The sequence below is a fragment of the Odocoileus virginianus genome, chromosome 1, assembly GCF_023699985.2.
Source record: "Odocoileus virginianus isolate 20LAN1187 ecotype Illinois chromosome 1, Ovbor_1.2, whole genome shotgun sequence".
Lineage (NCBI taxonomy): Eukaryota > Metazoa > Chordata > Mammalia > Artiodactyla > Cervidae > Odocoileus > Odocoileus virginianus.
In genome coordinates, this window is record NC_069674.1 from 53915864 (window position 1) to 53930985 (window position 15122).

The following is a 15122-nucleotide window of genomic DNA, read 5'->3' on the forward strand; positions in this document are numbered from 1 at the left end:
AACTAAGTTGAAAACACGCTACATTCATTGAAAAATTCCAAATTCACTTACTACCTCTGTTCTGTATTAAGCAATTGGCTTGAATTTTTGCCTCACATGAGCACTAGGGGGCATTTCATCTCCAACTATATTCTGAAATAGTTCACAAACTACTGTGTGGAGGAAGGAGTGAAAATTAGGCTCGGGTGAAACTTCAGCAGACCCTACGGAAAATGGGATGAAGAGGGTAAATTCAAGCATCATTCTTAAAAAGTAGTGAATTATTTATAAGCCACTGCTCAAACCTAAATATAGTCCCTGAACCTAAAAAGGAGATCAACCAATTTTTATGCTGTGTGTACTATGCATCAGACACTGAGCTAGAAATCTTTATTTTCATCATCATCTCTATCCATCACAAGTACCCTGAGACAGATTTCATTTCCGTCATCCTTTTATAAATGAGAAAACAGTCTCAGAGAGGTTATCACTTACTGATGTGTCACACATCCAGCAAGCAGTAAAGAATCTCATCCCAAATCAGGCAGGTTTGAAAACCTACTCACTTTTCTACTAAACGGCTCACTGGACTGTGACGCTCAAATGACTCTAAACTTGTTTCCCCAATTCCCATTCTTGTAGTTCTCCAAATCTTCATATTACCTTGGGATGCGTGTGTATGTTTAGATGTATGTGCATGTATAGGTTAAGAATGCTATGAATAAAATGATCTTACAACTATGTAATTGTTTTTATACTTAATGACCTTTGGACAACTGATGACACACACGGGATTTAATTTTAGCAGTATCATCTATACAGTCTACGTGTTTTAGCCTGCTTTGTAGTGTCAACACTTTGTACTGTACACAATTCATTGATATTGAATGAATGAATAAATAAATACACACAGCTCTAAGAAAGTTACAATAGGGAGCTTCTTCCATCTAGAAATTTCCTGAAGCCAATGAATTAAGGTGAGACTGTCTTTCAATAGAAAACTGCAAAGCAGAAGGAGTAGACTTGATTTCACAGAATTTGCTCAACCCACCCCACAGATGTTATCTAACCCCAAAGAGAGCATTATAGACCTGGGCCTGTTCACAGAGCACCCTGGGCCAGCCAGCCCAAAGCATGGTTACTGCAGGTTCTTCAGAAGAGGCTCAGCTGCAGAGCCAGCACTCACTGCTCCAAGCCTTCCTGAGACCTGACCTCTGATTCGCTGATACGTCAAAATGGGGTAATTTGATTTGCAGTTATTTATCACTCTCTGCTCCCAGCAGGGCAATTCTGAGCCCCAAGCCTACTTTGGAGAGATTGGCTGCCTGGGTCAGGATCCTGAAGTACAAAGATGGAAAAAGCAGCCCTCCCATGTCCACTGGGAGTCCGGTGGCTCCTCTACTAGAGAAATGTGATTTCTGGAAACCTGAATCTTGGTGTCAGCAGCATAATCCCCAGTATGCTTGGTGAAAAGCAAATCATTTGCCCACTTCAGTATTACTTTCCTGTAGATGTGGCCTAACTGTACTTCCCATAGGCACTTAGTAGGAAAAGGGACTGTGAAGAAAGAGGGATTCTGGGGGGAAAAAAACCTTGACTTCTAGTTCAAAATTACCCTGGGTTCACTTAATTCTCTTTCTAATTCTCATCCCAAAGTCCTTCAGAGTGTAATTTTAGTTGGAAAAAATTCTGTGTCAGAAGTAGAAAATGGGGAAAGTTGATGCCGACTTGCTGTAAAGTTGGAGGTTGTCTCTGCAAGGTGTGGAGGCGCCGGAGCACAAGCGGCAGGCTGTTCACTCTCTCTCCGTGAAGAAAGAGTCGTCCTGTTGAATCAGGGAGGGAGGCCAGGCCCCCAGGGAATCCCACCCAGGAAGGCGCAGTCCAGAGGCTGAGGCTGGGCTGGATTTCTGTGGGGAGTTCACTGATGGCCTCAGACTCCAGGGAGGAGAATGACGGCCAACTGCCTCCTCCTAGTTAAAGGGAGGCTGGAGCTGGGCAGGGCCAGGAGTGGTGCTGGCGAAGACGGGGGACTCGGTGAAGAAAACAGCCTGTACTCACTGCACTCGCTTGTCCCCTCAGAGTGCCAGGCCTCCTTCTCTGTCTCCTTCCAGATGCTACTCTCTGCCCATTCACTGTGCAAACCTGGATTTCTGATCTGATGAAAAAAAAAAAAAATCAGAAGCATTCTAACATTCCTTTTCTTCTTCATCTGAGGCTGAAAGAGTTCAACAGAGACTGACTAGTACTGGACAAGTATGGAAATAAACTACCCTCCACCTCCACCCAAATAGAGAAAATTTTCTGGAAATGGAATAGTGTTTTATAATTCAAAGCAAGGAATTTTTTAAGGCATCGAAACACTTCTCCAGGTGAAAAAGATCTCCTAAGAGAAATGGAGAAATTCTTAGAAAAGCTCTCATTTGTGTTCTCAGCAGGCCTGGGAAGGACTTTGCAGGCCCCGCCTGCCACACCACCTGCTCTAAGGGCTCCTTGATCTTTCCTGAACCATGTGCACTACCAGGATGCCATCATCTTCCCAGAGAGCAAGAGAGCAAATGACATTAGGACCATATTGGGGACATAAATGCTTGATGCATCTCCCGTGTCATCTGCCAACATCATAATGTCCACAAAAGATCTGCTGACTTCCAAGCCACCTATTTTCTTGGATTGGCCCCCAGCTTGTTCTACAGTTTTAAAAAGCAGGTCCTCCAAGTTCATACCACTTATTTCTGTTCACTATCCACACATGAGCTGCTGAATAGGGAAGGTCAGACTGGCCCATCAAGGCCTCCCCCGCTGTATCTGCTCCTGACAGCACAGTTGTCCATGGATCTCAAAGGAGAGAATTCTCTTACAAAGTCTCTGAACAACCCTTTTCATAACAATTTGTTTCCATTCCTAATGCTTTCTCAGTACCACCCATTTTTAGGCTGCTAGAGAAATGAGTCATCCAGAAAAAGGTATCCCTTCTGGTCAGAAAAGGACCAGAGAAAATCAGGAAGCCTGGTGCTCAGCAAAGACACTGTCTTCCCAATGAGAGATGATGTAAGCATGCTGGAGGTGAGGTATTGTCACTGGTGCCCTTCAAAGCAGCAGAGATTGCCCACCCTCTGGTCCTCTCACTCCACTTGTGACCCACCCTGCCCCCAACACCACCACCACAAGGAACATTCCCTAACTTCTACCTTTCTGCGGCCTCAGAATTCATCTGTACATGTGAGATGGAGAACTTTAATATCAGCTTGATATTTAATTACCATGGATGTGTGTGTGTGAATGCTTATGACATGTTTTTCAAAGGATAAGAAGGATATACAATGCAATTGAAAGGATATTTACTTTCTGAGAGAAGGGACTTGATCAAGATTAAAAGTGGTGGGCAAATGGGATCTGAGCTTTATCTGGTTCATTATAGTTTTTAAAGAATTGGTTTGTCTGTTACTGTGTAATTTAAAATTAATATAGTATAAGAGAAAGTGCTGCTGTGATGCCTCAGATTTTCAGGGAGTGTTTCAGTCAGAGTTCTCCTCAGAAACCAGAACCAATAGAAAGATAGAGGGATTAGATAGATAGATAGATAGATAGATAGATAGATAGATATGTTGTTTAGTTGCTCAGTCATGTCCGATTCTTTTGCAACCCCATGGACAGTAGCATGCCAGGCTCCTCTGTCCATGGGATTTCCCAGGCAAGAATACTGGAGTGGATTGCCATTTCCTCCTCCAGGGGATCTTTCTGACTCAGGGAACACATCAGTATCTCCTGCATTAACAGGCAGATTCTTTACCACTGAACCACCAGGAAAGCCCAGATAAATATTTAGTATATTATATTGAGAGAAAGAAAGAAAGGAGGAGACTTACTTTAAGAAATTTGCTCACATGATTGTGGGGACTCCAAGTCTGAAATTCTTAAAGGAGGTGACAGGCTGGAAACTCAGGCTTGATACCTATGTTCTATAATGAATTCTTCAGGGAATCTTCCTTCTTCCGGGGGAAACCTCAGCTTTTTCTCTTAAAGCTTTCAACTTATTGGATGAAATCCATGTCCACCCATATTAGGTAGGTAATCTGCTTTATTTAAAGTCAAGTGATTATAGATGTTAACCTTCACAACAACCACCTTACGCTAGAGTTTGACCAAATAGCTGGGTCCTCTCACCTAGCCAGGATACAATTTTATCACATACAATTTTATCATTATAAGGGATTTCTTCAGGCTCTTCTTTTTTTAGTAAGATTTTTTAAATGTAGATCATTTAAAAAATCTTTATGGAATTTATTACAATATCACTTATGTTTCATGCTTTGGTTTTTTGACCTCAAGGCATATAAGATCTTAGCCCCACTAACCAGGGATCAAACTTGCACCCCACACACAGGAAGGCAAAGTCTCAACTCTACTGCCAGGGAAGTCCCTTCTTCAGGCTCTTCTTACTGTCTTCTCCAAATAGGAAAAACACTTTGCATCCTGGTCTTAGACGTGCACAGTCTTATCAGGATTCCGCCCAGACATTTTGGGCTGAAGTCTATCAGCTTCTGATCTCTGATTTGCCTCTGGGTCCCCTTGGGCCCTGTTCTCACCTACAGCGCAGCCCTCCCCAGTCCCTGTGTCCAGCCCATCCTGTTGCCTCTGTTTTTCTGGGCTTTGGACTTAAGATAGCTGAAAAATTCCATTAAAGGGAGAGTGGGAAACTTTTTATAAAGAACTTGACATTTTGAATGAGTAGCATTCCTACTTTTTTTTCACTTTTACTAATTATACATTTTCTCAGTGGAATTTTAATATTCCTGTATTATACAATTCGGTCAAAGGAAAAAGAGTAAGAAAACCCATAATCACACTACCCTAAAATAACCACTCTTAACATTTTAGTACACTTCAGTTCTTTTCCTACATGTATAATTTTGCAGAGTTGTAATCATACCCAATATATAATTTTATTATGTTTTCCATTTACCATTACATTATAAGCATTTTTAATGTTGCCACATAATCTTCAAGTCTGTCGTTGTTAATAGCTACATAATAGTCCTCTGAATTGAAGTGCTTTATTTACTTAACTATCCTGTTATCTTTAAGCAATTTCAAATTTCTTCTTACAATAAATAGACACATCTTTGTGATTGTAGTGCTCTTTTTAACACCTAGAATTCTTTCACATAGGCTTAAAATTGCTTAGCCAAAGAATACTGTGCCTATATTTTTGTCTGCTGACATATATTTCCAAATAGATCTTTTTGATGGTTGCATCAATTTACATTTCTACCAGTGTAAATAAGGATCATTGTGTTTTTATTCTCTTGAGAGCAGAGATTTGACAGGTGGGGGACAGGAGACCAGGAGGAAGTCATTTCAACAACAAAGCCTGAGCCTTGCTTTCTGTAAAGTACTAGGGTTCTCACTTACACTGGATTTTGGTTGCTTTGTTTTTCACAGACTGAGCAGCTGATAACTCTGTGGGTCCTCTTTGTTTTCACCATTGTTGGAAATGCCATCGTGCTGTTCTCTACCTGGAGGAGGAAGAGGAAGTCAAGGATGACCTTTTTTGTGACTCAGCTGGCCATCACAGGTAAGCGACCGCAGGAGAGGAATAAGCTGAGTAGAGAATTCCAGTGGCTCCTCACTATCAAGTATCTTACCAAGAGCACTGGCGTATTACCAGTCCAAAACGCAGCTGTAGATTTGGGAATAAAACTCAGATTTGAATTTTTCTTCCAACAAGTTTAACATATTTAAATATTTATAAGATTCCATTATAAAAATAACTCTCTAAACAACAAAGCTGAGTATACCATTGTCAGCGCCACCAAAGGGTTCTACTTTCCTCATACACAGCTGCCTCTGTGGTTCACTAAGGTAATGTTATCACAGCATGCCATATGATGAACTTAAAGAATATACCCCAGAAAATGGACCAGAATTATCTTTACTCAGTAATAAATGTCAAGTCTCAGGGACTTTGCAGATTTAAGTCTGTGGGCATTGCTTTTGAAATGTAAGTGACATGTAACACCACTGCTGGGCATAGTACAAGGATCATATCCTAGATTTCGATGCTTAAGGGTGGATTTAGGGACTGGCTAGTACTGTTGACGGAGAAGGCAATGGCAACCCACTCCAGTGTTCTTGCCTGGAGAATCCCAGGGACGGCGGAGCCTGGTGGGCTGCCGTCTATGGGGTCGCACAGAGTCGGACACGACTGAAGCGACTTAGCAGCAGCAGCGGCAGTACCGTTGAAAAGTGAATGCAGCACACCTAGAAGGAGAATGATGAAATATTCTCAAGTTTAAAAATGATCTATGAAAGAAAGACCCCCACATAGATGAGTAGAGTCCAAATTGGTAGGGCTCATGTTCAAAAGGAAAACATAACTGAGAGAGTTTTATTCCACAGGCCAGAGAAGAGAGTGGGCAGATGGGATTCCTGGATGGTCCAGCCTAAGACAGCTGTGGAGTCCTGAGCTATGGGAACCAGATAGCTGTCATATACTTTTAATTTGAATCTTACTGAGGGCAAATGCAAAAAAAAAAAGTTTCATAAGTGTTAAGTGCTAACAAGAGCAAGGGTAAATGACTGCTAGGAAGGGCTGTTAGGTACATTCAACCTTTTCTGTCCTCTCAGTTGCAGTAATGGCCGTGAGAGTTACTGGGAATTTGGTCTTAAACTCCAATATGTGAAACATATGTCACTGTATCTTACATAAAACCTTGGCCATACCTTGTTGATATCCTGAAATTCCCCTCTTCCTCTTTAACAAAGTGTAGGAGGCCCATCTGCTTGGGTTGGGCTACAGTGTCCAGGATGAAGAACAAGGGCGCTATTGAGAAACATGAAGATGGAAGAGGAACCCACCGAGTAACAAAAGTGGGACTTGTGATGAAAGAAATTCCTTCAATCTTTCCTGTAAAGAGAAGCTCCATTTTTTCACTAGGAGTAGAGTGTAGGAGGGGGCTTCCCAGGTAGCCCTAGTGGTAAAGAACCTGCTTGCTGATACAGGAGACATAAGAGATGCACTTTCAATCCCTGGGTCAGGAAGATCCCCTGGAGAAGGGCATGGCAATCCACTCCATTATTCTTGCCTGGAGGATCCCAAGGACAGAGGAGCCAGAAAACCTATAGTCCACAGGGCTGCAAAAAGTCAGACATGACTGGAGTGACTTAGCATGCATGCAAAGGGTAGGAGTAAAGGGTAATTAGAATCATCTGTTGATAGTAAATGTAAAATTCTTAGATGAGGTTATAATAACTTAGTTTCACCATATTTTTTTCAGTTTCAGTGCTATAACCAACATTCTATGAAACCATATATTCTTTTAGAGTATAAGAATTTAGAGGTGGTAAGGATATCAGCTTAGAATTTAAAGCATTGTCAAAAATAATAATAAATGAACAACTAAAATCTCACCATCTATTTTCAAAAAGAAGAGTTGTGTGTTTTACTGAAATCCATAGCCTGCCATGTTAACCTGGGCTTAATTTCTTATGAGTGTTCTAGATAGTCTGTTTTTTATTTGTTAATTCCCTATGGAAAAACTCAAGGAGTCAGATCAGGAGCATTTCAAGTGAAGAATTCTTGGAGAGAGCAACTTTGCCTAGTGTCTGAGAATGGGCTAACTTCTTATGTAAGATGTTAAAATTTTCTTCACTCACATTTCACCATGATCTCTGATCCTGTAGTAAGGGATTTGAGAATACATATCAGAGTATTCAGTAGCACATATGAAAACGTTGCTCCAGTATCAGCTGCAGGATCTTACACTTTGAGATTTATATAAATTTGATTTGAGTCTCCTATTCTATGTTAATGGCCTCCCCAAGATTTCTTCAAATTTCCTGGACTTAATATTTTCACTTGTCACTTCTGGTTCTCACTTGCTATCTCTGCAGAACTCTTGTTCTCTTTTACAAGCATCTCATTTTCCCTAATTAGTCTTTCTTTTTTAAAGCCAGACTGACCCTAACAAGGCACTCAGCTCTCTTTTCCTTTGTTTTCTTCAGAAATTATCCACAAAAAATTAACTTTCTAGGTTTAAAAGGCTTTGCCAAATGTTTCTGGCAACAGAGAGAGACTGCATTATAACAAAGAAAATATATTAAAGTTGAACATATTTTTAAAACTTTCAGCTACCACCAGCTGTCTTAGACTCTCCAATGTTGCTTATAGGATGACCAAATTTTTCACATGAACATATTCTTAAATCATCAGATTCAACCGACATCATCAGTGACAGACATATTTGGAAAACAAAATTCAGAGACATTTTTATACCTGGCTCTTCTAATTGAGAAAAGTAAATGCTAACAATTATTATTGGGTAAGGCAATATTCTTAAATATTCAAAATGCTTAAAGAGATGGGAATACCAGACCACCTGAACTGCCTCCTAAGAAATCTGTATGCAGGTCAAGAAGCAACAGTTAGAACTGGACATGGAAAAAACAGACTGGTTCCAAAATCAGGAAAGGAGTACGTCAAGGCTGTATTTTGTCACCCTGCTCATTTAACTTACATGCAGAGTACATCATGAAAAATGCTGGGCTGGATGAAGCACAAGCTGAAATCAAGATTGCCAGGAGAAATATCAATAACCTCAGATATGCAAATGACACCACCCTTATGTCAGAAAACGAAGAACTAAAGAACCTCTTGAGGAAAGTGAAAGAGGAGAGTAGAAAAGTCGGCTTAAAACTCAACATTCAGAAAACTAAGATCATGGCATCCAGACCCATCACTTCATGGCAAATAAATGGAGAAACAATGGAAACAGTGACAGACTTTATTTTGGGGGACTCCAAAATCACTGCAGATTGTGACTGCCACGATGAAATTAAAAGACACTTGTTCCTTGGAAGAAAAGTTATGACCAACCTAGACAGCATATTATAAAGCAGAGACATTACTTTGCCAACAAAGGTCTGTCTAGTCAAAGCTATGACTTTTCCCATAGTCATGTATGGATGTGAGAGTTGGATTTTAAAGAAAGCTGAATGCCGAAGAATTGATTTTTTTGAACTGTGGTGTTGGAGAAGACTCTTGAAGGTCCCTTGGACAGCAAGGAGATCCAACCAGTCCATCCTAAAGGAAATCAATCATGAATATTCACTGGGGGGATTGATGCTGAAGCTGAAGCTCTGATACTTTGGCCACCTGATGCGAAGAACTGACTCATTAGAAAAGCCCCTGATGCTGGGAAAGACTGAAGACAGGAGGAGAAGGGGATGAGAGAGGATGAGAAGGTTGGATGGCATCACCAACTCAATGGACATGAGTTTGAATAGGCTCTGGGAGTTGGTGATGGTCAGGGAAGCCTAGCATGCTGCAGTCCATGGGGTCACAAAGAATTGTACATGACTGAACTGAAAGCAATATTAATACTCTTCATTAAATAATATTGTCCATTATGACTCTCCTGACAAAAGCCTCCTAACTAACAGTGATTCTTTGAGGAACCTTTTGATTTCCACTTGGTCTCTGATTTACTTGGTTAGTGAATCAGTTGGAATTAGATTCAGCTGAATATAAAATCCAGATAAAGGTGGCTTAAGTCTACAAGGATTTATTTTCATCTTATGTAAAGCATTCTGGAGGTAGGCAGTCCAGGGCTCATATTGTATTTCCTTATCACTGGAAACTCAGGCTTCTCCATATTCCTACTCTATTAAAGAACCTTGAGTTCAGCCTCAAGGTCAGCTCATGGTATATGGCTCACGGTCAGTTGGTTCGAGATGGCTGCTTGAACTCCTGCCATCATTCCCAGATTCCAGCCAACAGAAAGGCAGAGAGGGGGAAGGACAAGCGGGGCTCACCCCACCACCTGTCCTCTTAGCTGGCATTCCTAGGATTCCCACTCACTGCTTTTTGCTTGCATTTTATTTGCCATCTCTAACTAAAGAGAAGCTGGTAAATGTTTTTCGTTTTTTGTTCATTTGTTTTTAACCCATTGGCCAGAATAAAATCATTTCTCTTCCTAAGAGAGAACAGAAGTAAGTAGCAGTCTCAGGCATAGCTTGTCTTCTGTACTTTAGTTTCCTTCAAGAAAGAGAAGTTTAGACAGTGAATCTCTGTTTGACCACCCATTTCCCTGCTTTGAAGATACTTCTACCAGATGCTGTGCTTTCTTCTTCAGACCTCATATCTTGGCAAGTAGTACTTTTCATGGTGTCCAAACACTGCAGTGATCCACTGAATGACTGTACATTAAGTAGATAAATTCCTATTGTTGACTATTTACATGAAAGAAGTGAAAGTGTTAGTCACTCAGTCATGTTTGACACTTTGCAAACCATGGACTGTATAACCCACCAGGTTCCTCTGTCCATGAAATTCTCCAGGCAAGAATACTGGAGTGGGTTGCCATTTCTTTCTCCAAGGTATCTTCCTGATCCAGGAATCGAACCCAGGTCTCTGTAAAGAATCTTGTAGGCAGATTCTTTACCAGTGGAGTTATAAGAGAAGCCTGTCCTCCATTTTTGGCTGCTGTCATCAATTCTGCAATGAATATTCTCACAATTAAATCTGACAAGCATTCTTTATTATTCACTTAAGAAAATTTATAGACATGCACTTAGTGCATCAAAGGAAGACACTTTTGTGACTTTCAAATTGGCCAATGTCTTTTTAGGTCACCCAGGCTAAAAGGTGATGAAAAATGGCATGTGACAAACCTTCCAGAAGCCACCAACACAGATCCACACTGAGTCTTATTTTTCAAAGATCCTGAAAACAGAAGTCTTCAGTTCAGTTCAGTTCAGTTGCTCAGTCGTGTCTGACTCTTTGTGACCCCATGTACTGTAGCATGCCCAGCTTCCCTGTCCATCACCAACTCCCAGAACTTGCTCAAACTCATGTCCATTGCATCAGTGATGCCATGCAACCATCTCATCCTCTGTCATCCCCTTCTCCTCTGCTTAAAATCTCTCCCAGCATCAGGGTCTTTTCTAATGAGTCAGTTCTTCACATCAGATGGCCAAAGTATTGGAGTTTCAGCTTCAACATCAGTCCTTCCAATGAATATTCAGGACTGATTTTCTTTAGGTTGGACTGGTTGGATCTCCTTGCAGTCTAAGGAATTCTCAAGAGTCTTCTCCAACACCACAGTTCAAAAGAATCAATTCTTCGGCACTCCAACTCTCACATCCATACATGACTACAGGAAAAAACATAGCTTTGACTAGACAGACCTTTGTTGGCAAAGTAATGTCTCTGCTTTCAATATGCTGTCTAGTTTGGTCATAACTTTTCTTCCAAGGAGCAAGCATCTTTTAATTTCATGGCTGCAGTCACCATCTGCAATTTTGGAGCCCCCCAAATTAAAGTCTGTCACTGTTTCCATTGTTTCCTCATCTATTTGCTTTGAAATGATGGGGCCGGATACCATGATCTTAGTTTTCTGAATGTTGAGTTTTAAGCCAGCTTTTTCACTCTCCTCTTTCACTTTCATCAAGAGGCTCTTTGCTTCTTCACTTTCTGCCATAAGGGTGGTGTCATCTGCATATCTGAGGTTATTGATATTTCTCCTGGCAATCTTGATTCCAGCTTGTGCTTCATCCAGCCTGGCATTCCCATGATGTACTCTACATATAAGCTAAATAAGCAGGGTGACAATATACAGCCTTGACATACTCCTTTCCCAATTTGGAACCAATCCATCGTTCCACATCTGGTTCTAACTGTTGCTTCTTGACTTGCATACAGATTTCTCAGGAGACAGGTCAGGTGGTCTGGTATTCCCATATCTTTAAGAATTTTCCACAGTTTGTTGTGATCCACACAGTCAAAAGCTTTGGCGTAGTCAATAAGGCAGAAGTAGATGTTTTTCTGGAACTCTCTTGCTTTTTCTGTGATCCAACAGCTATTGGCAATTTGATCTCTGGCAATTTTAGGTCACCCAGGCTAAAAGATGAGGAAAAATGTCATGTGACAAACCTTCTAGAAGCCACCAGCACAGATCCACACAGAGTCTTATTTTTCAAAGACCCTGCAAATGGAAGCCTTATTTATTTGCAATAACATTAGGGCATGATTAGTTCCTTGAGGGCATGAATTCTCTCTGTTCATCTGTTAACATTCAGTCCACACCTACTCAAATCTAATCTGCTTACTGTAAAAAGGAGCAGGGCTTCCCTGGTGGCTCAGTAGTAAAAAATCTGCCTGCCAATGCAGAAGATACAGGTTTGATCCCTGGTCCAAGAAGATCCCACATGCTGTGGAGCAACTAAGTTCACAGCTATTGAGCCTGTGCTCTAAGACCAGGAGCCACAACTACTGAGCCCATGGACCTCCACTACCACTGAAGTCCACATGACCGAGACAGAGCCCGTGCTTGGAAGCAAGAGAAGCCACAGCAATGACAAGCCCACCGCAACTAGAGAAGCAGCCCCAACTCTCCACAACTAAAGAAAAGCCCAAGCAGCAGTGAAGACCCAGCACAGCCAAAAATAAATACATTTAAAAAAAATCATTTCAAAAATAAAAAGGAACATTTTTTTCCCTCCTATCCAGTGTATCAGAGAAGGAGCTACATCCCCTTGTCTTTCTTTTCCCCCACAGTCCCTATAGCAGCACTCATGGATTTGTGAAAACAAAGAACACGTCATTTACATTTGAATGGAAGAATTGTTTTAGTTTTACACCCATATATTTCAATTCACTTCCTTCTTCTCCACATTTCTGATCCCTTCCAAAAAAAAAAAAATTCTCTATATCTTCCATTAGAAATTTTGACTGTAGGATTTAGCCTTGAGAATGTAAGAAAATCAGAAGATCTTAAAGCTGCTATTTTGGCATATTCTGCAATTTTTAGCACATCCATTTTAACAATTTTCTGGATGAATTTAATGACTGTTTATATTTTATGAGCTAAAGTGCCAATTAAAATTTATTATTCATTTATCATCTTCAGGACTGACGTCTGTTTTATTCAAATGCCATAAAGAACGGGAGCTAATGAGAGTAACTCCCATTGAGTGTTCAACCAAGGAAAGATAGAAAACATGTTTTCTGGCATGTATTCAAATAACTTTCTTCTGATAAGACCAAATCTTCTCACATTGGTGGAAATTAGCTTTGCTTCAAAGCACTTTCTGGAGAGAAACTTACTAATAAACTAAGGAATGTACCACTCTCAAAGGCTCCCTGTTAATTATCTGACAGCAGAGAAAGCTGAGAGGTTTAGCAAGGGAGGTGAGACCAGGAAGAGTGAGATGTTCAAGGTCATACATAGAGTTCACTACCACTTACAAAGCTGATTTCGCTCACTGAGTTGCATACTCAGTTCATTTCATTCATACTCAGTTCATTATTTGAATTCTGCTCATTCATTTACTTTTTATATTGCTTTCAATTTTATTGAGATAAAACTGGCACAGACTATGTCTAAGCTTAACACATTCAAAGTAATGATATGTGATATGTATATATAACAATAAGTTCAGCTAACAACCATCACCTCACATAGTTACAATTTTGGGGGGAGGAAAGTCAACAAATTTTAAAATCTACTCTCTAAGCAACTTTCAAATATACAATACAGTATTGTTAACAACAGTCACCATGTTGTACATTACATTCCCAGAACTACTTCTTCTTATAAGTAGAAGTTGGTTCTCTTTGACCATCTTTACCCATTTCCCCCAGTCCTCACCTCTGACAACTACCTATCTGTCCTCTGTTTCTATGAGTTCATGTGTTTTTTTCTCTTAATTTCCACATACAGCGTTTGTCTTTCTCTGCCCTTTCACTTAGCATAACGCCTTCAAGATTCATCTATACATTGTCATAAATGGGAGGATCTCCTCTTCATGGTTGAATAATATTTCATTGTGTATATATACCATGTATTCTTCTTTATAATATTTATTTATTTTTGGCTGAGCTCTTTTGTGGTTTGATGTGAATTTTAGGAATTTCTTCTATTTCTATGAAAAAATACCCTTGAAATATTGATACAGATTCCATTAAACCTATTGATTGTTTGGGGTAGTATGGACATTTTAATAATATTAGATCTTCCAATCCATGAAAGAGGTTATCTTTCCATTTCTTTGTGTCTTATTGAGCTTCTTTAATCAATATCTTACAGCTTTCTGTGTGCAGATCTTTCACCTCCTTCATTAAATTTACTCATAACCATTTTATTGTTTTGAATGCTATTGAAATGGCATTGTTTCCTTTATATCTTTTTCAGATAATTGTTAGTGCATAGAAAAGGAATTGGCTTCTGTATGTTGATTTTATATCCTGCAACCCAAATCAGGCAAAAATAATGACTAAGCTCCCTAGCCAAATGGGGTCACCATCTGTGATCTTTGCTCTCATGCATGTGTGAAGAGAAATGTGGTCTGCCAAGACCTGAGCACTAGTTGCTGTGGCTCCATCCTCCTTCTCTGTCTGTTTCTGATCCACAGGAGTCAAACCCTACAGATTTCCCCAGTGAGCCTTGTGAGGAGTGAGATCATAGTGGGCATCCTGGGAAGCATCCTGCGACACTGGGGGAAGTGGATGCTCACTTTGGTATATTTCTTCCCCACTGGAGAAACTGTAGGCCCAGTAGGGCCCTCTCAGATGTGATTGCCTGGGGGAGGGGCAATGCAGTCAGAGTGTAGTTCTTCCCATTACCCTTATTACAGGGTCCTTCTTGATCTCTGTGATTCAAGGGGCTATTTCACCTCACCTCTGTGTTCAGGCATTTTCATAATCATGTCCTGTCTATGGACAGTGGCTAGTTGGTCTTGTGAGGGCGACTGTAGTCAGGAATGATCTGTGTTGCCATCTTGATGACATTATTTGTAATCCTTCCCTTCTGTAATGGAAATGCTTAAGACTATGGATAATTTTTCCCTAAATTCATACATTTCATGAATTAATTCTTACTGTTTTATTTTCCAAATATTTAGTGCTTTTTTATTTCCTCTTTCACTATGAAATAACCATTTCATAGGTTTTGATTATTTTTATCTTTAATTTTCAGATGACTATTTTTCTATAGCATTTTGTAATTCACAATTAATTGTATTGCCTTGCAATCAGAGAGTATTTTTAGAAGAATTCTTGCTCTTTTGAAAAATATTTAATACATATTAAAAATTAGGACATGTCAACTTAAAAAAAGTAGTCACAACCTAAAAGTTCAGAGTCA

The 15122-nt window shown here is 40.1% G+C and overlaps 1 protein-coding gene across 1 annotated transcript in view; it reads left to right on the top strand.

Moving 5' to 3' along the window:
• Window positions 1-15122, top strand: part of NPSR1 (neuropeptide S receptor 1) — a 152316-nt gene that overhangs the window by 24262 nt on the left and 112932 nt on the right. Inside the window, exon 2 of the mRNA XM_070468387.1 lies at window positions 5422-5554. Within this exon, the coding sequence (XP_070324488.1) occupies window positions 5422-5554 (133 nt within the window). The remainder of the gene's footprint in view (window positions 1-5421; window positions 5555-15122) is intronic.